The 21727-nt window shown below is 43.8% G+C and overlaps 2 protein-coding genes across 5 annotated transcripts; both read right to left on the bottom strand.

Moving 5' to 3' along the window:
* Positions 1–1075: 1075 nt before the first annotated feature.
* ERI1 (exoribonuclease 1) lies at positions 1076–11137 on the bottom strand. 3 transcript variants are annotated; one of them, XM_032950786.2, is made up of 7 exons: positions 10700–11137; positions 9528–9589; positions 8622–8889; positions 7281–7364; positions 6511–6620; positions 6211–6325; positions 1076–1971 (listed from the first exon to the last, which is right to left on the bottom strand). In XM_032950786.2, the coding sequence occupies exons 1-7, from the start codon at positions 10799–10801 to the stop codon at positions 1693–1695; spliced, it is 1020 nt and encodes a 339-aa protein (XP_032806677.1). In that variant the 5' UTR covers positions 10802–11137; the 3' UTR covers positions 1076–1692. The 3 variants fall into 3 exon arrangements, with proteins under 3 accessions (XP_032806677.1, XP_032806676.2, XP_032806678.2); XM_032950785.2 differs by having other exon boundaries at positions 9528–9724; positions 10700–11135; XM_032950787.2 differs by lacking the exon at positions 1076–1971 and adding an exon at positions 2741–3854 and having other exon boundaries at positions 9528–9724; positions 10700–11134.
* Positions 11138–13732: 2595 nt separating this feature from the next.
* Positions 13733–21454, bottom strand: LOC116940661 (protein phosphatase 1 regulatory subunit 3C-B-like). Of its 2 annotated transcripts, XM_032950783.2 has the most exons (3): positions 20632–21454; positions 19016–19119; positions 13733–18154 (listed from the first exon to the last, which is right to left on the bottom strand). In XM_032950783.2, exon 3 carries the CDS (start codon positions 18094–18096, stop codon positions 17113–17115), a length of 984 nt encoding a protein of 327 aa, XP_032806674.1. In that variant the 5' UTR covers positions 18097–18154; positions 19016–19119; positions 20632–21454; the 3' UTR covers positions 13733–17112. The 2 variants fall into 2 exon arrangements, with proteins under 2 accessions (XP_032806674.1, XP_032806673.1); XM_032950782.2 differs by lacking the exon at positions 19016–19119.
* Between the last annotated feature and the right edge of the window lie 273 nt (positions 21455–21727).

Below are 21727 nucleotides of genomic sequence, written 5' to 3' on the forward strand. Positions count from 1 at the left end.
TAAAAAGATCACTGCCAATGCAACCGATGCCATAACTTATTCCCTTCTGCTAGATAACAGCACTGTTGTAAAATTGAAACCCGGCCTCCAAGGGCCACTCAGAGTCTCTAACCATCTGCTTTAGTTCTTTATCCCAATTGCCAACCCCTGGGTACCACTCTACCTTGGCAAAATGTGCTGCAAACGTGTCCCAACCATCACAATCTCCTTTAAGAATACAGAAAATCGTACGCATACATTGCGTTTGTACATGCAGCGGCAGCTTGAATTCCCTGTGTGACCCCGGTGTCAACAGCAGTGAGGTCTCTCTAATCAGGGCCGATAACGAGTGCTCCGTACTGCCGAGCGCGATGGAATGAACGCAATTTTAGCAGAGATGTCGAGGCATTCTCTCCACTGAGTCTCAACACCACGAACGGTACTCGTGAACTGGCCATAATCTTCTTGGCGTCGCCTTAAAATTCCAAGCAGGCGCAGGTGCTCCCAGCATGTAGAATTCAAGCGGACAAGAACAAAAAAGAGGCTCTTCAGAATTCTGGCATAACAATGTCGCTGACCCCCCCCCACCACGGCCGCTCGAAACATTATTTTTTACGGCCCGTCTCCTGCAGCGGGCAGTCGTGCACCGTGTTAAAATGCCAACGCCAAGTGCACCGTTTACACACTCCCCAGTCTGCCCGCACACAACGTGTGCAGTCAAGTCTAATTTGCGTGTGCGCACGTCAAATGAGTCCAGTTACAAATGCACGCAGATCTTACAGTGCATTCGACAATAACACTGCCTTACAAGGGAAAATATACAACAGGCAACGTTTCGGGCAATGGTCCATCCTCATTGCACATAAATGCGCAAAGGGCCATATCTCGAAACGTCTCGTGTATTTTTTTCTTACAGAGCTGTTATTGACAAGTTTTTTTTATTGTGCTTGTGCACCACTGCCAAAGCAGTATCACCAAATCATGTGTTCACACTTAGCGCAATTATTGTTATCGGCATTCAGAAACACTCAGTGTTTATAAAGCCAAATAGAAAATGTTTGCCCGAGTTGACGGTGTACACACAAGCATGACAATGATCTTGCGAATTTATTTTATTGAAAAGGAATACCAAAGTTTTGGTCCGATGCTTTCGCTAAATTTTATAAATGCCTTTCATAATTTGTTTTGTCAGTTTAAAATATTATGTTAGTCATTTAGTGCTAGTAGTCAAATTATGTGCCAATAAAATGTTGGTCCAGAATGTATGAAAACATCTCCAAATTTAAATTAATTATTCCACTGTGCTCAAGCATTGATTTGAATGTGGCTTACCAGTTAGTTGTACAACTGGTGCATCGTTTTGACGATGCAGCAACAACCCACCATGTTTGTAATGTACAATTCACAAAGTTCAACTGTTTACCCAATTTTACATGTTTACAGTCCACATTTACAAAATAAAACAAATTATGTCAGTTTAACTTAAAAAAATTGCATGTTACTATTATATAAAACAAATACATTTTCAATACATACATGGAAGAAAAAAAGAGCACAGTCCAGCACACCACACCAATGCAATTTATATTAACTAGTCGTATTTGACATATGGTTCAATGACTCAGCACATGAACTTTCGCGTCAAAGCGTACATTCATTCGCACCATCTGTTTCACTTTCCCTCTCCCCAAAAAGGAATGAATGACGGCGCCGCTAGATTCTCAGACGGCTGGGCGACTGAGAGTTGCGCGAGTGCTTGTGCCGCGGCGTGGAGGGCACGGGGGTGGCGGCGAGGGTCTCCCCCCCGCGCACGGCCGTCACGCGGCCCTGTGAGAGGCGCTCGTTGAGACGGAGACAGCACCCCCTGCTGAGAAGGCTGCCCGCCACCCGCGCGATGTTCCGGGAGTCATCCAGGCCGCTGTGAGCTCGGCCCTCGGGCTGCAGCTCCAAGCACTCCAGCATGTGCGAGAGCTTCGTTTTTTCCCGTGATAACTGAGCAAGCATATATTTTAAAAAGTACAGGAAAAAAAAATCTCACGACAGCAAGAAGGTATGCATTACCCATCAACATTAGCCTCGTCCAAAAGCGTGTTTTATAAATATGCTATAAAAATGGGGTTCATCTCAATTCCCCGTATTTACCATAGCTGACTTATGGGAGTGATGAAGAATTTGTGTTTTTATTCTTTAGTTTAATTAAAGGTCATTTGTATACGTTCTGGTACTCTTACCTCTTTTAAGCTATCTGGCCATTGTAGAAGACTAAACCACGTACCATCAGAAATCTATCTCGAGAGCTCGTTCTCATGGAGGCCCTTCTGCCAGCAGTGTCATGAACAAGGAATTGCAGCGCTGCAAGCCATCATGAAGGCGATATATGATGCCACAATATCTCACCATAATAGTTTTTATCTTCTGCGATATATCACATTGGTATGCAAAGTCAACACCATCTAGTGTTAGCCTTCAACATGGTTGTATGTTGACCATCTTTTATACCGTACGTATCCAATTGTGCTAATCAAAGGTGCGGGGGAAGGACAACACAAAAAGCTGTTCTATATGCATAGAACTATATATGTAAGCTTGCCAAACTTTGGGTGGCAACTACAATGCCTGGCTGAGTAAGTTGCCCTCATCCATCCAGCACACAACTCACACATCACAACCTCCTTTTTAAAATTATACAGTGAGGGAAAAAAGTATTTGATCCCCTGCTGATTTTGTACGTTTGCCCACTGACAAAGAAATGATCAGTCTATAATTTTAATGGTAGGTTTATTTGAACAGTGAGAGACAGAATAACAACAAAACAATCCAGAAAAACGCAAGTCAAAATGGTTATAAATTGATTTGCATTTTTACGAGGGAAATAAATATTTGACCCCTCTGCAAAACACGACTTAGTACTTGGTGGCAAAAACCCTTGTTGGCAATCACAGAGACGTTTCTTGTAGTTGGCCACCAGGTTTGCACACATCTCAGGAGGGATTTTGTCCCACTCCTCTTTGCAGATCTTCTCCAAGTCATTAAGGTTTCGAGGCTGACGTTTGGCAACTCGAACCTTCAGCTCCCTCCACAGATTTTCTATGGGATTAAGGTCTGGAGACTGGCTAGGCCACTCCAGGACCTTAATGTGCTTCTTCTTGAGCCACTCCTTTGTTGCCTTGGCTGTGTGTTTTGGGTCATTGTCATGCTGGAATACCCATCCACGACCCATTTTCAATGCCCTGGCTGAGGGAAGGAGGATCTCACCCAAGATTTGACGGTACATGGCCCCATCCATCGTCCTTTTGATGCGGTGAAGTTGTCCTTTCCCCTTAGCAGAAAAACACCCCCAAAGCATGTTTCCACCTCCATGTTTGACGGTGGGGATGGTGTTCTTGGGGTCATAGGCAGCATTCCTCCTCCTCCTCCTCCAAACACGGCGAGTTGAGTTGATGCCAAAGAGCTTCATTTTGGTCTCATCTGACCATAACACTTTCACCCAGTTGTCCTCTGAATCATTCAGATGTTCATTGGCAAACTTCAGACGGGCATGTATATGTGCTTTCTTGAGCAGGGGGACCTTGCGAGCACTGCAGGATTTCAGTCCTTCACGGCGTAGTGTGTTACCAATTGTTTTCTTGGTGACTATGGTCCTAGCTGCCTTGAGATCATTGACAGGATCCTCCCGTGTCGTTCTGGGCTGATTCCTCACCGTTCTCATGATCATTGCAACTCCACGAGGTGAGATCTTGCATGGAGCCCCAGGCCGAGGGAGATTGACAGTTCTTTTGTGTTTCTTCCATTTGCGAATCATCGCACTAACTGTTCTCACCACTCCCTTTAAGAGTGTGCTCCTAATCTCAGCTCGTTACCTGTATAAAAGACACCTGGGAGCGAGAAATCTTTCTGATTGAGAGGGGGTCAAATACTTATTTCCCTCATTAAAATGCAAATCACTTTATAACATTTGTGACATGCGTTTTTCTGGATTTTTTTGTTGTTACTCTGTCTCTCACTGTTCAAATAAACCTACCATTAAAATTATAGACTGATCATTTCTTTGTCAGTGGGCAAACGTACAAAATCAGCAGGGGATCAAATACTTTTTTCCCTCACTGTACGTAAGTGTTCTTGGTCACTCTCTACTCAAAATTACAAAGCGGCTTACCATATCCTTCCATGAATTAATCCGCATCTGCATGCTTTTGTACATAAATCACAAGCGTCTCTTCTAGTTGCACTTGTGTATAACATGGAGAAAACTATAGCATCCAGCACATGGTAATGATTTAATTATTTCCAAAGTCATAGAGACATAGTATCTAGATACCAAAGCAGTGTTTATTGACAGGCTAAAAATAGACGTTTATTAATTCTCCATTGGAAATAACTTTATGGGGAAATAGGCATTTCAGGGTAAAGCCTTTATCAGGAAAAGTTCCATGTTGATGTCTGTATTGCAAAAGTGACATGAAATTAATTAAGGTCATAGAAATGTTACTGCATTTCATGCAGGAACTTTAAATATATTAGCATGGTGAACATGAAATAAATATTGTATAAAAACAGGGGCAGTGACTCTCAAGTGGGTTGGTGTTAACTTTCATTTCTGATTAACCCTTCTGATGTCTCACGACGCTCGGTAGATTGTTTATAATTTTTGATTGAGTTACTGTTGAATAAACATTCTCTTTCGCCACCAGGAATAATTTCAATGGAGAAACATATACAGCTACCACTAAAGAATAATGAAAATGATCTAATTAGACCTAGTTTGACACCATGGAGGCACTGTGACTTCAGTTGGGAAACTTCAAATTAAGTTAGCAAAAACAACCAAGAATCCATTCATTCGCTGGGCAAATGTCTTTGACCAATAGTTGGTGCAAACTCCGAATTCAGATTACACACCATGCAGCCATAGCTTGTTGCTTGCAAGCAGGGCTTCTGGCAATAAACAAAGTTCATCATGACCGATCTTGATGTCTTGAAAAGCACGTAACAATGTTTGACGTCATTAGACCACTTAATAACCTTAAATGTCATGCGAGTAAAATTAATTATTTGGTGCCAGCCTAATGTCACGTCTAATTGGAACGGCGGTCACTGCGATTCCAGAGACCAAACATCCACTCTGTCAGGGAGCTTTCAATGCGGCGACGTGCCCTATTTCAGCACGTTTGGCACGGCAGACAATGCATCGGTGAGATACTACACTAATGCAAATATGCATTCCAAAGCGGACAGGTTCTGGAATGACAACGCGATACTTAATATCCTTTCGGTGCACCCCTGCGAGTTATTTTCCAATACAATATGATGGAAAAATACACACACACACACACGCACCTATTGTAAGGTTATACATTTAAAGGGAGCACATTTCAGCATTTGGACAATGACCAAATAATTCGGACTGTGCCTAATCCATCAGATTTCAGAAGCCAAGCGGCTTTGAGCCGAGATACTTGACTGCCACGCACCAACAGGTTGTAATAAGGCTGCGGAAATATGTTGCGGACAGCAGAGGGCAGTGCAGCAAAACACATTGGATTGTATTTCTATGCTCCCTGCCTACAACAACCTGCACTGAGCAGCCTGTGAAGTATGGTCACAGGTCACATAAGTTCCACAACCTGCACAAGCGTCGGGGGGGGGGGGGGGCTCTAAATTGACAAAGCACAACTATTGTATAATAATAAAAACTTCACGCAGCACGTTACCATGCTGTGAAAAAATTGTAAAATAAAATAAATGAAATCAAATACAGACCAAATCAAAATACACAATGGAGATATCAACTCAAGAAAATCAGGCCACACCATTAACCTGTGCGTTCAATAAATCACAGCTGCCGTGAAATGTTCTACATAAAGGTTAAGCTGCTGGAGATGAAGTGAGTGCCAGCTGATGAGCTGAAATCATCACTCCTATGGAGACACGCAGCTCTGCACTTGGCCACGGGGATTATATCCGAGTGATCGAGCTGAAGCCTGCAAAGGCCAAGTCTATTTCTGCGTCTTGCGTCAGCGTCGTTTGAAAAGCTTTTGATGCATGGCGCCTGACCCTCTGCTTAAAACTACAGTTAACTCCCCCTGGGCGTGCTAAAACGTGAAGGTCAGAAAAACTCGAGAGGACTAGTAATTTAAGCTTAGTGCGTGTGGCACCCACTAAGTAACCTATACGATTGTTGCAATTGTGTTGTATAAATATAAGCACGTGGGCAATATTTTAGACCCTCACCTTAAAGAAGTAGCAAAAGGTTTTGCGAACGTTTATCCACTTCTTTGCAAAGCGTGGGTATGGCAGCTGGCTGAGTTGGCACTGGATGTTTAAAAACCGTGCCATATCCCAGGACCTGACAACACAATGATGCATAAAGTGATATCATTTGCAAATCCACAATATAATTTATGGTTTACAAAATACAACGGGGTCACATTATGAATTTGCCCATAAAACATTACTATACATGAGCTGTGTATGTCTTGTAAATAAATGTCAACATCTGTATGTCTGGCTTAGCTCACAAACAGCCCTTACCCATCGGTAAGAATCGCGTAAGTGTAGGTTGTTCCAAGACCCTTCTGCCTCATCCAATTTACAACTCTGTCGATTACTTCAGGGAAATAGTCGGCAGCGTCCACAGTTTCCTAGGTTACACGCACGCACACACACACACGATACCCTCACATTTATTTAAACCCACAGAATTGCAAAGCGTTTAGAATGTGTTTTTCATAATGTAGTAAAATAATATAATGCTGATTTATTTTCGTAAAAGAGATATGATTACAGAAATACATCAGATGCAAATAAATTAATTTAATTATTGTATTCTTAGTACTTTCGGTAAAGTCACGTAGAAGGGAAACAATAAAAATATAAAACAATCAAATTCTCACGACGTTTCGACTGCAACACAAGCAGTCATCATCAGGTGTGAAAACCACAACAAGAAAATTTGAAAACTATGCTGACGTTTAGACTCACCCCCACTCTTCTCCCTGGACATGTATCCCTTGCAAGTGTGAGGGCAGTGCTAGTATTATCCAATTTGGAAACTATATGGAACACATGAACATTATAATATCCACGAAGGTACACATTATAAGAACACTAGTTCTATAATTGTCCCTATACAGATGTGAGACCTTGATGTTTACAGAAAATATGAAATTAAAATCCCAGCAATGGAGTTGTGATTTTTTATTATTTTGTTTCCGTTCTATGTGACTTTACCGAAAGAACCAATAATATGAATCCCTGCAGTCTCGAAAGCTTTAAATCAAAATTTAATTAATGTAGTTTACCTGCGTTATCCCCGTTAGGGAAGTGCAGAAATTTGAGAGTGTGGGATTCAGAAATGGCTTCACGTACTCTTGAAATGTATCCTCCTAAGAAAGTGCACAAAACAGATCTTAACAACATGATCAGAAATAATAATTTGCTATAATTAAAATATTTCTCACACGATCTTTTACTAAACACTGCCGACTAAATAACCAGCGACTTGAGGTGGCTAGTTGGCTCTGTGGTCAGGGGCACTTAGCCAGCATTTCTACATCCTGGGCGTGAATCTACATTTCAGTCACTTGCTGCACTTGAAACCGGTTTCAAGTGCAGCAAGTTGGTCTTAACCTGGTTATCTAATAACTGTACACAAATATATTTGAACAATTGCTTTTTTGCTTATTCTAGCTCTAAGAATAAAACAACGTGATAGCCAGGTGACAATGTTTATAAAGTATATAAATGGTGTGCCCTTTGTGTGGATAGAACAACTCTATTTCATTATCAAGGACTTCACATCTGCAGAGGTCAACTCGATGAAGTTAAATTATATACCTACCTTGGACAAGCCATTACAAATTATAGAACATTTCTAGAAACACTGGAGTCAAGCATCGCAAAGGCAACAGCCATCTTATCATACTCATAACTATTACTTCTGGTTGGCGCTTGGGCAGGCATGTCCATGGTAGTGATGTAACAATGCACATCAGCGTGATGACATCACCTGCATCACAGTGTTGAGCTGGGTCCGTACATGCTGACGTCAATACTCACCCCCACTCTTCTCCCCGGACATGTATCCCTTGCAAGTGTGAGGGCAGTGCTAGTATTATCCAATTTGGAAACTATATGGAACACATGAACATCATAATATCCACGAAGGTACAAATTATAAGAACACTAGTTCTATAATTGTCCCTATACAGATGTGAGCCCTGTATGTTTACAGAAACTATGAAATTAAAATCCCAGAAATGGAGTTGTGATTTTTCAGAAAGTCACTACGTCCACATAAGACAAATGACAATTGGAAAACATCAAAGCCGACTTCTGATCATTAAATCTATAAAACTGAATTGGTATCCACACATCAGTTTAGCTGCAGGACTAATGAGCACCATCCTGCAAGGCATATTATGAGAAATATAAGACTGCTGAATAACCAGATAACCAAGTGTAGAATGGACTGGTTGTTCTACTGAAACCTATATAAGACCAGCTAAGAATGCAGATAAATGTAGAATAGCTGTGGCAAATGCAATGACACATTAACCTGTTATGAGTCATGGGACTAACATGACAAGACATGAACTGGGTGAAAAGAGCAAATGTATACAAAAACAATGAAAAGGACGTACAATCTGCAGAGTGCTGGTATTAAGCAGAACCACAGGGAACTCGATTATTTCATGTGGGAAGTCCCGAGGGTTGTGCTCCTGGCAAGTGGCCTCGAAGTCGATCACACAGATGTAGTTGAAGGCACACGGCTCCAATTTGCTCGCATGTAGTATGCTCCTCACAATCGCAGGCCGCTCGCTGCATGCAGACCTGTCCTCTGAACCTTTCCTGCGGTGCTCAAGTTGACAGTAGCTCTTCAGCCTTTGCCGTAGCACTTCCTTGGTCCCACTGGATTAGACCACAAGAGCAAAGCCAAAAGTACAGACGCCACATTAGCAATCTCATTTGGAGGCAACTTTCACGCTGCAGAAAAATAAATGTATTTATAACCAGCTAAAAGCCCATGAAAACCAAAATGAGCTTTTTCAAGGGGAGACTTGGGATAAACAAAAAGTACAGTAAATGAGGTAAACATCTTGAAACAAGGATGCACATAGGAAATCAACTTTTAAACAAAAATGTATGCAGTCAGGATATATCTATTTTTTTTCCAAACAACACTTGCAAACTACCTAAATAATGACTCATAGTTTCTTGAAAACTGAGTGAATGAACTTTAAAATTCAACACTATTTAATGCGTCATCAGCATTTTAAGAAAACAAATCTGCCAAATTTGACATAGACTTTTGGATTGATGCAATTGAGGCATATTTTTAAAAGACAAATTTACATTCATGTAATCAGGTATGATGACATCGGTATAAATAATCATCTCAGGCAAATGGCTCGCAAATTAAAACAATGACTCCACTGAACTCTTCAATTCGCTCTGAGTGGGATTACACGCGGGCAGGTGATGTGTTCATATGGTAGTTATTAAACAAGGGTAAGAGGAAAAATCATTATGACATAAATAGCACACACCTGGTGTCAAGTGACAGTCGAGTCAGATGGTTGCACAACTCACTCCTTCCCATTCGCACGACCTGGTAAGTTGTGAGACATTGTTCAGGGTTGGGTTGATCGTCGCATTCAAGGTCTGGTGTAGGGTTGGACGGTGACTCGGTCTCAGCAAGGCCATTCGCTTCGATCCTCAATGCTGATCCTTCCTTCACAAAATCCTGCAAAAGTATTAAAATGCAACTATCGTGACGTGTCTTATACCCTAATCATTACCAAAAGTGAACTCTATTAGGACTGTAAAGCATGCTGCACTTGTAATAGGTGACACCTAATTGAGACAATGATAACCGAAGCAATTTTTTTGATGTTCGAGTGATGTATAGCGATAACAAACTAATGCATTGTTTAAAAAACACGCTGCTGTAGCGGTAAGGTTATCTTAAGATGAAAACGTACAGAGGTCCTCAAAATAATAGATCAGTAAAGCTTATCTTTAGCAATAGAAATGTCCCATAGACATCGCAGGAACGAGGCTAAAGCTTTGATTTAAAGCTTCCGTGACTGCAGGGATTTATATTCTTGGTTATTTCGGTAAAGTCACGTAGAAGGGAAACAATAAAATAATAAAAAATATAAAACTATAAAATTCTCACGTTTCGATTGCAACACAAGCAATCATCATAATCAGGTTTTCACACCTGATGATGATTGCTTGTGTTGCAATCGAAAGGTCGTGATAATTTTATTGTTGTATTTTTATTATTTTATTATTTCCCTTCTACGTGACTTCACCGAAAGAACCAAGAATGAGACTAAAGCTGGTTAATGTATTTTTTCACCGCCCCGCACAGACCAGCGCGGTTATGATAAAATACCTTTGATGAAGACCCCAAGGCATTTTAAAACGAACTGGATATTTAAGGGATTATAACACGAGTGCGGCAGTGGTGGTGTGCACGCCGCGCAATATCGACACGAGTTTGATTCCCGACCACGGCTAACAATCAGTGGCAAGTTGACATCTGAACCGGTAATGTGACCTCCTACCCTCTCGCTATCACCAACACGCGATGACCAGCGTTCAGTATGGCGAAGCAACGTAACACACACACCCCCCCATACGCATCAGGGAAGCATTCATCTAGCAGCGGATCGACAAAGCTCTCACACGACAATGATACAAACGCATTTACCACATCAGCGTGCCCGTCATCCTGCCAGCCGGGGATATTTTCCTTGGCGACAGCCGCGGCCGCCCTACCGCCACGTCGGCCTTTGCAGGCCGCCGGCTCCATGCTCGGCCCGGGGATCCGGGACCCCAAGCGCGGCGGGAGATTCAGGCAAGCCCGGGGGGTTGACGTGGGACAGGCAGCAGAGGGCCCGGCACAAGACGCCGACCTAATTCGGCCGCGGGACTGACGATTATAAAGTCGGCCCGGAACGCGCGGCCGCGGGCAGTCGCGTGTTATTTCTCTGTGAACTTCGACTGAACGTTTAAGTGTTAATAATAAACGGTAAACACGAGAAGGCAGAGGGAGGCTTTGGGGAGTTTTAGAGGCGTCCGTGGACCGTTTTAGCGCCAAACTTCACGTCACGCGGAGTCAAACGGCAGAGGGCAATGGGGGGGTGGTGAGGATTCAGCGTTACGTGGTGGTGGGGGGTGATTTCACTCTGTAACACGATTTTTTTCCCTGGGGTTGTTAAGTGTTATTTTTTTATTGCTTATGCCTAAAATATATATATAGAAAATGGCTATTGTTATTTCCCACAAACTTGGCTTTTGTGACCAGGACTTTATGCGAAGGAATGACACAAAACGCACACCACGTTTTCTCATTGAAAATAGGTAAATTTCAAAATATCACCGTCCTGGTCACACAAGCAAAGTTTGTGGGGAATAATAGACATTTTCTGTACTTTTGAGGCATAAGCAATTAGGAAATAACACTTACTACCCAGGAACAACATTTTTTTGTTACAGTGTTATTTCATTCATATTTTTCGCCCTTTTCATTCAATAATTCACGCGTGTTTCGTTCACTTATTTGTGCATCTATTCACGGTTTTTGTTGTTAAACTCCATACGTTTATTTTGCATTTGTTCATGCGCTCATTTCGTCTAATTGTTCGGATATTTAATTAATCACTTAATTCGCCCACGTCGTTAATTTCGCACCGCACTACTTAATTTATTTATCCACTTGTTTAAGCTAATTTGCACATTTTCCAAAAGTATTTTATTGATAGAAAAAAACCTCGCTAAATTCTAGACGGGTTTCGATGATATTAATGTATTCGTTCACAACAATTCATATCCTGCATCCCCTCTTTCCGATGTAGTCTTGTGCTTTGGCTGCAATTCCGTCACAATTGTCCCATCAGCCACCATCCTTTCTAGCCATGATGTGTCTCTGCCCGTGACCACAACATATTTAAAGGTAATGACGCCTCTAATGTGTGTTTGTTCCCTTTTTTTCACGAAAGATAGTCAATCATAGGTGGGCAAAAGATACATGAAGGCAACAATACGGCTAGTTGGGGGAAGGTAGGTCCAGACTATGGGGCCAGCAGAGGGAAATACGTGACCTCTCATCAAGCCAAGTTTGACTGGGGACTTCGACAGAAGATGAGGGGTAGATGAATGGGGAGGGTTAGGCAGGGATGAATTATGGTGGCGGTGTTATTTCTTTCGCGTGGTATACAGGAGGTCGTGGGTTTGTTCTGACACCGATGCCGGTATAATTGGAGTTTGCATGTCCTCCCTGTGGTCGCGTGAATTTTTTCTCCGGGTCCTGCGGTTTTTCTCTCCACATTTAGAAACATGCGTTTGGAGTATTTGGCTGCGATACATTTTAACGTGATAAGCAACTTTGTTGATGAGCTAACATGTGTAGTCAGGTCATTTCTGAAAAAGAGCTATATAGCCTAGTGGGCCTTATCTCGTAAAATAAAAAAGTTTATGGGGCATAAACTTGGTTTAGAGCTTTCGTGACTTCAGGAATTACTCTTTGGTTCTTTCGGTTAAGTCACGGTTAAATCTAATGCAATACAACACAGTCTGCTAACATAATAGTCAACACCCTACCTGGTTCTTTACGTTCTTCCAAAGATTGATAAATTTGAGAGACAAAACACAGACACGGAGACACATAAGCAGAGAGAGATAACACAGAGAGACACACACACACATAGGCACACAGACTTTATGGGGCATCTTGAAGACGGAGTACAATCATGAAACTGATCCAGGATTGTATTGGAAGCCAATGGGTTTAACCACAGTGCCACATTAGTATGTACTTTACCTCTGTATATATTGTAACAAAACATATCGGCACACTAGGAATCTTCTGCATGTATCATGAGCATAATGATTATTGTTAAATGATGCATAATTAAACGCTTATTTGTAAAATACGTGGTTCTATTGTACTCGTACTATAATAAATTGCTGTTCCATGGATTTGGCTCACTGAAAAAGTGTGGGAGGCTGGTGTGGACTAACGGTGGTATATTTTTCAAAACCTAGGTTTTCTCCAACTAAATCCTCCCAACTGTGATCACTCCCCAATACCGAAATGTGATGGGCCATCACGGCTTTGTTGCTTCCCATTACAAACTACGTTAGTAGGTCAGCGTGTTCTCAACTCGTGATAAAATCCTATTGAATGCAAATTCTGTGTATAACAGGCACATAGCTAGCTACAAGTTGTCAAAATTGGGACGTTATGTTCTTGTTCAAGTATTGCTACACTGCTTCTGGATTTGCAAAATTATACATGTAACTACTGTTTATGTAACTTTCAGCTGTAAGTTGCCATAAATTTGGGACATTAAGTATGTCCTCGTTCAATTGAGTTGCAAAACCGCTTCTAGTTTTTTTAAAGATTACACGTGCAACTACTGTTTATGTAACTTGTGTTTATGTAACATGTGGTTACATAAACAGTACAATTCATTTATAGAATTGTACACAGGCAGGAAGTGTAACGATTTGTTATACTCGTAATTAATTGAATTGTCACAGTTCAGCATTGCGATTGCTTTAAAGAATCAATTGGATCACTGGTAAGTGGAGCGGCTTCTGGTGGCTGGAGGGATCACGTGACACCATGAATCAATAATGATGAAAAAAATCTTAAACATTCCCATGTAAGTCGATGCATGGAAGTCATTAAATCGAAAAAGCAAGGTCTCATTAGCCCATAATACACACGCGCACAGGATAACATCACCTTCCTTTATTTAAATCACTGTACAACAAACCATTAAACGTAAACACAGCCACAGAAAACCCTATTGTGAAAACGAAACCAAAAACAAACATTCAAACAGAAGTATCTTTTTTGTGAATATAAAAGTCTCAATCAGTAACCTATTGCACAGTGTACAGTCATTACATCCCTCTAGTTTCACAGTTAACATAAAAAAATCTGGTACAGGATGGCAAAAATGACAACTCATGAAAACGTATAAATTACGCACAAATTGTAGAGGTGGTTGTATAGTACAAGAGCCAATAACCACATTCTATGACTTTCTTGGTTTCTGTAATATGGCAGCCTATGTAAGATGGGTCTACCCAAAAGGCACAGGGTGATAGGCACGATTTCATGGAGCCAACTTTTAAAGTGTCAGGTTAGAATTGAAATCCAGCCTCCCCCCCTACCCCGTACAAAATTACCTTAATCTGCACTGGTGTTGCAGTGGGTGTTCAAATACGAAATGATGTAAACCTGACACCGACATGAGTTTCCACTTTTGGCATCAAGTAAGGCGCACACGCCAAACAGACTGCGAGAGCCAAGTATCCATTTACCAATGCCCTCCCAAGCACTAAATTTACTCAACAGCCATTTGTTAGACTTTAAATAGTTTGAGTTGAAATTTAGATTACACAAGAGAACACGAGAAAGGAAATATTGAAGATTTCTCTGGCATGTGCACTTACTCAGTGGACCTTCACTTGGCTCTGCGCTTGCCGTCGATATACATAATTCATTTCAAACGCCAGTCAGTTCTCTTATACCAGCTTCGCTTTTGTGACCACTGCCAACTTATAAAAGCATGTAATACCCAATTTAACTGGAAAAGCATGTGTGATAACTTCTAAAACTACGTCAAGTTTAGTTTCGCCATATAGCATTACATTTCAATTGCATCACCATTTTGTTGCACTTAATTTTTTTAAAGCATATTTATATAATTTTCAAAAGCCTATGTAGTGCCACTGCTTTTTTTCTCAAGCTTATTTCTCAAAGGTTATGGACATTAGGTATTGCTATAACACAATTGCATGGGTCTCCACAATTATTAGGTCAAATGTCACTGCCCCATTGCTAACATTCCCTTACATATCCTATACAAGTGACAATTCCCAAATCCCAGGGTGGTTGTTTTGGCAGTAGCTAAAACAAAACCACACACACGCACCCATACCATCAATTGGTGATTCAATATCGATATTGCTAAATAATTTTCAAGCACAAAACACCATCAAGTTATTACAGGAGAGCAAACCAATCCTAAAAAAATTATGATTGCAAAGCACTCTGCTGAAGAGAAACCAAATATATTGTGAGAATTAAAAAAGTAAAACATCGTTCCTATAAACGCAGCAATACGAACCCCTCCTTTTGCCCTTGCATCTCCTGTATTTGTGAATACTCATGAAAACCAAGTTTATTATTATTATGTGACGTGTAGTGCACACCACACTAATGAAAATGAGTGGGGTCCTTCAATATGAAGGAAACAAGACATTCCTGTACATTATGCTCTCATATATGCAACGACCTGTTTTAAAGTCCCAAATGTCCTGCTCTACAACAAAATGAACCAAGCAATGCACTTTCGCAATAGCCCGATTAGTATACAGTAGTGTGCAAACGTTTCATGCAAATTTAAGGACGCTTCCTACTGCATTTACCAATGTATGTTGAACTTCTTTCGCACCGTACGTAGCCAACCCTGCTAATTGGAGTTGTCCAAGAGCATTATGTACAATACAATAGCAAAATCACGTTGCTCAATCTAGCAACTTCTATCTTTCTAAAAAGGCACTGCTAGGCTTATCTGGTAGCTGCTCGTTATGTACTTAAAAGTTTCTATACACATGCTCGGAGACTTGTAGAGTCCTTTTCAGTACGATCCGGATGGCTTATTTACAGTTGCTATCACGACATAAATAACATTAACTCCGTAACACTAACACCCTTCATCGTCAGTTCTTTTTTTTTCAAACATTACCAGACACAAGGCAATCTTGAAACAATAGGCGAATGTAGAATTAACACACTTTGTTTGGCAATTCATTATTGACGCACGGCACGTTATTGAACACACTTGTGTTTGAGAACTCAGTCGGGTTATGCACGGCGTGTTTAGGTAGTTTGTGTATCTGCTCAACCGGTTTTGCTTTGCACGGTCTCCTTCGTTTCCGACGGGCGGCGGGGGGGCCGCAAACATGAACAGCTCTTAACAGTTTCGAGGCTGGAATAACATTTACACAGTAACATCCACAGTATAAGTGGCATGCCAAGTCAGTCATTTGCGCTCAACTGTACCGCAAGTGGCCGCTAAACAAACCCTCTCGCAAAAGGAATCATTCGGACACGCGACGCTGCTTGAAATGGGTGGCTGAGGAGCAGAGCTTGCGCACCGAAGACACCGAATACCCTGAAGACCCGGGGGAAGGGGGGGGGGCGGTGGACGGAGCTGCAAGGTAATATTTTACAACTGCGTACAGACTTTTCATTGAGGACAATCTTATTTTAAAACAATCCTCTCAAATGTCTGCAAAGGGTTGGTCATTAGACAATGAACAAGAAGTAAAAAACAAATAATCCATATAATGTGTATTAAAATACCTCCTTGGTATGCATGGAATAGCAAGCAGTGTGGGGCTCTGGTTAATAACTGAGAAACAATGCATACTCCAGATGTCAACACATGGGCAAAAGGCTTGGTGTATAAGCTCCTTGACCATTTGGAGCAAGCAGCAATGTCCAACGTCCATTTTTTTACCCAATCACATTCTAATGAACAGTCCTGGAGATACCAATACCATCAGTTTTCTTGAAAGTTGCAATAGTGAAAGCGACTCTCATAGCAATTCATTGTGGAAAAAAATATTAAGGAAATAATTAACCGTTCCATGATGCACTCTTCAAAATGCGACGCAATGACCTTATGGCTCGAGTTCATCAATATTTAAACGTAAAAAAACGTAGTGACCCTTTTGAGAAAGTCCAACACTTGGTGCTCTGTGCATGATTGTGACTTCATTTTCATTACATCGTTATTAAAATCGCGAGATTCCAAATTAATGCATTATAATTCTGAAGCAACAACAATGTCTGCAGCTGCTTTAAGTGGCACGTCAAAAACACATGATTTGCGTGGGTGCTCAAAGCAGGCCTGGAACACACCGTGCAGCTGGGGATTCCAAAGCGCACAAGGCAGCTTGCGCATACACACACCCAACGATTAGGGTTAATTCACGCCAGTGGCACGGTGCCCCGAGTCGTGACGCGCGTTTGAAAAGCCTCCTCCCCTCTCGATGCTCAATCAGCACACGCCGACAACTTTTAATTAAAACATTCCACTAATAATATGGGTTTTGATTCTTGAACCCGTTCCAGCTCTGCCACTCGGGGAACAATCCCTGCGCGATGCGAGGGCTCCCGTACAGGTCGCACTCCACCTCCGGGCGTTTCTCGTATCGGCTCAGCCTCCCCACGGTGGCGTTTGCTCGCTCCGCCTCCTGCTGATGATCCCGGCCCTTGTCAAACCCCCCCGCCGCCTTCCACGACGATGCGGAGGAGACGTGCGCCAGCCGGTAGTTGCTGCCGCCGTTGTTGTCCCAGTGTTCGGTCCCCGAACACGTGTAGCTGATGCAGAACTCGACGCGCTCGTGGGGCGACACGTGGCACGGCGTCTCCACCTGGAACGAGAAAGTGTCCGTGTCCGAGCCTCCGTACGCGTCGTGCAGGAAGCAGCATTCCACGTCCGTGCTGCTCTTCCACGTGTCGAAGGTGATGCGCAGGACGACCGTCTTCTCGAAGCCCAGGTTCTTCACCTTGATGGTGCCCGAGAGGACGCGCTCGTTTAGCAAGCAGTTCTCCAGGCTCACCATGTTGCCGTTGAGGCGCCTGCGGAAGTCCAGGTAGTCGGCCGATGGCTGTGTAAAGTCCAGAACCAGCCTCCCGCTAGCACCGCCCATGCCGTTCCTTTTGATTTCGGGCGCCAGCTTGGACACCACCTCCTCAAGGTGCAGTTCACTCAGCTCGAACTGGAGCAGCTCAGGACAAGGGTCCTCCAGTTCCGAGAAAAGACGAACGCTGGCCAGCGCCAGCCCGCGGGCGTCGGCAAACACCACGCGCTTCTTCTTCATGCTCGCGTCCGCGGCGGCGGCGATGGAGGAGGCGCTGCTGATGCAGGAGCGCAGGGGCTTGCGCGCATTTTTCCAGCGAAACGCGGCCCGCGACTGGAAGCCGTTGGACTCTGCCTGGAAGGACGCCGGCAGAAATCCGCGCAGAGGAGGCGACGGGGCAAAGTACAGGGTCATGGCGACATCGCACATGGGCATGATGAAGGGCGACGAGGTGTGCAGGTGGGATGGAGGCAGGACTTGCAGAACTCTGGCACTGCAAAACATGGGCGGGGGAGGAGGAAGAGAAATATTACACCGTCAGCGGATTAAAACTGGCGAGGGCAGCGAATGGTGGTAATTGTTTCCCAACCCCCCCAGCCCTAAAACTACAGTAGTAATAATTTTTTTAAATAAACAAAAAACTTTGCCCACCGTGACACACCATCACTCTGCTTAGGCACGTCGTCATGCTCATCGAAGAAGCAGATTTATAAGACGATAATACCTTAACGCTATCATGCTTACCATAAAATAATGTAATGCATTCACAATGCATGACGAAACCCAAACGTCAACAATACAATTATGGCTTTCAGAAGGCAGCTTTAGGTAGAACACCATTGTTACTAAAATGGGTTGTACAATCTTTCCCTGCCCTCCCAAGCCACAAAACCCACAAACTTCATACCAGTATTGCTTTTGGCTTATGTCACCCAGCTTCCAATTTTGAGTGCCAAATGCACTCCCCCCAAGCCTCTCACTCAACTGGATGACTAAACAAAATACCCACCCCTGAATTATCAAATAACACCTACTTTCACGGCAATCTCTCTCCCATAACGATCACTGGACCGTTGCAAAAAAGGAGCCCTTATAGCATTTAAATTGATGCCATTACACAGAGCAGGGCATTAATGAAACGTGCCAACGCTTGCAAGTCGCAAGTGATTTTGCGCAATTCCCCCAGCAACGGCTCACTTTTTCGCAGCTCGTTCACTTGGGTTTGTGATCCTACTCTTCGTTTAACGCAAGACGCCGTGTGGTATTTTTCATTAAAATAAGATTTGCGGGTGTTATTTGTAAAACTGGTTTTGCATTCTTTGCCGTCCATGCAAGCGTGGAGAATGATCTTTACCTCTTGCTATATTTGAGAGTTTTCTTAGTCCACTGCAGCAGGGTAAAGCGCTTCCGAATTTCCAGTTTTTCAGGTTTTCAAATGAAACTGTGTCAAGTACAACTCTGCAAAAACACGTACTGTACGTCAGTATATATAGCCTGTTATTTCTAAATACAGTCGACTGGTGACTTAAGTTCGATTCCCAGCCATGGATAACAAGAGTGACGAGTGATACCTGAACCAAACATGCCCCCTACCCCAACCCACACTGACCAGAGGTTAAACTACAGTGTCATTAAACCGACACGACTGCCACGGAATGGGAGGGGGGAAGACCTTTATCCTGCAGTGGATTGGCAGTGTCTTAAATGACTTATTACTTGGGTGGTAGTATTTGTCAATAAAAGCCACAACATTCCAGTGATTTTGGACTCTTTGAAGTGAAGAAGTGTCTACACTCAAATCTAACCTCGCCTGGAACGAGTTCAATTTCACTGGCAGCAGACACGGCACTGCCAACAAGTACATCCGCTGCCTTCTAACTAAAAGTTGCTGATGCACGGCTGAAACTAGTTGTGTCAATTTATACGTTGGATTATAGCTTCTTTACAATGTAAATTACTACACGAATATCTCCCGTGTGTCAGTCCCATTGTCTCTGGGGTGCAGCCTGGTATTAATGAACCTAATTTTACACGAATAGCACCAAATCGTATGTTCGGCGCGAGCATCTGTTGGTGTCGTAGGAAGTGGATGGTAATTGGTGGCGGTTAATTCGAAAATCCCACACCCAACCCTGTGCGATTGTGACCTTAATGGACTTTAACCAAGTTTCAACAGACTGGCGCAGTATGGAATTCCATACAATTCTTTATTATTATTATAAGCTATGGAGATGTTGCAATCGTGGTATTTCGATAAAGGCAGTAAGTAACTTTTATGTAATGCATCTTTGTGAGGAGTACACTGTCGAAAAAGTTGTGCGTTCATGTAAACGCACAACTTAAACGTTTCACACACGTAATAATGAGGAAGTTTCACACACCTTTTGTTAATTCTCATTTTACAATTGGTTAAGTAACATAAATGCTACATTAACCGCCGGGCAGACCAAGGGGTTTCCTGAATAACGACATATGGTCAACTTTTAAAAAAAATCAATCTACTGCTGGATGAATGAGGACCTTCTGCCCCCCCCCCCCCACATCGTGCGGGTTGTGGGAGGTTATTTGACCATACTTCACCACGCAGGTCAGTGCAAGTGGGTAGTCACGGTGAAGGGGGCGCATAGGCGTTGGAGCACACGAAATACATTATAACAATGAGTTTCGACTACGTTACCCCGCACAAACCGTGTTTTAAACGTCCAGCTTCAAACAACACAAAATCAATCCACTGCTGGATGATTAGTGCCCCCCTCCCACCACCACCCCTCCCGGCATCATGCGCGTGTTGCGAGAGGTGTATTTGACCATACTTCACCACGCTGGTCAGTGCAGTGGGTTAGGCGACAGCGGGTTGGTGTACGAGTACAGCAACAACGGAAACACAAAACATCGTCGGGAGAAGAGCAGCAGCAGTAGCAGCAACACAATGGGTCGTCACAATACGAGCACAACGCAAAGTCGCATTACCTGGAACAATGCATGCTCTCTCGGTAGCGGCAGCAGAGGAACGGACTCCTTCCCCAGGTCCTCTCCTCCTTCCTCCTTCTTCTTCCTCCTCCCGGAGAACTCTCGCCCGAGTCGGCGAGCTTCTATCGCGGGGCTCCTCTCTCTCTCTTTTTGTTTGTTAAACACGGCCTCAAACACTTCGCCTCAGAAATATTTTTTTTAATAAAAAAAAACCCTCCCCCTTGGTGGACTCGGCTCACCCGTCGACACCACGGAGGCGCTCACGAAGCCAAATTGTTGGGGTTTTTGTTTTGTTTTAAGCGTCCGCGAGGGGGAAGTAAGTACAGCAGAAAGAACCCCCCCCTCCTCCTCTCTGTTAGCGCGCGTGTCTCAAGACGTTGTATCCGCCTCGCCTCCCCTTACGTTCTCAAAATCGCCGTCCGCACACTAACAAAAGCACCGCGATTCAGTCTCGCGCGCGGGCTTCCTCACGTGCGCCGCTACGGGATCCGTCTTTGTTGCCGTCGAAGCTTGCGTTGCCGTTATAGCGCACACGGCTGGGGTAGAGAGGTGTTGTGGGGTGGGTGGCGAAACAACACGGCGCACACGTGCGCTGCGTAAAGCAACCGGACTGAATAGACCCGGCCGAGGTGAGAACGGGGTCGGCTTTTACGCACAGGGCGATACGACGAGCCTAGAGGGAGGGGACTGGTGAGACGGACCTTTTAAAAAAAAAAAATCTCGCTCGGGCAGTGGGGGGGCGGGTTGCGTCGCGACTTGCGTAGCCGACGCTCGCCTTCTACTGCCCCCCCCAACCTCCTCACAACTCGCCGCGGCCTCCCGCCGTTCCTCTTTATGAGCTCCGCGGATCAGCGGCCGTGCACGCGGACGGGGCGCGCGCGCCAATGGCGGCGCGCCTCGCGACGCGCGCGCGGCCAATGGGCGAGGGCCGAGCGCGTGCGTGGGCGGTTCACTGCCGCGCCGGGGGGTGGGGTGGGGTGGGGGGTTGGGTGGGGTTGGTGGGTGGCAAGGGGAGATGCGCGCGTGCAGTGTGCGTGTGTGTCTGTAAGGTGGTGGTGGTTGTGTGTATGTTGGGGTGTTATAGATGGTTAGCGCG

The sequence above is a fragment of the Petromyzon marinus genome, chromosome 9, assembly GCF_048934315.1.
Source record: "Petromyzon marinus isolate PM22_M1 ecotype Great Lakes invasive population chromosome 9, UKy_Petmar_22M1.pri1.0, whole genome shotgun sequence".
In the NCBI taxonomy this organism is placed as follows: Eukaryota; Metazoa; Chordata; class Hyperoartia; order Petromyzontiformes; family Petromyzontidae; genus Petromyzon; species Petromyzon marinus.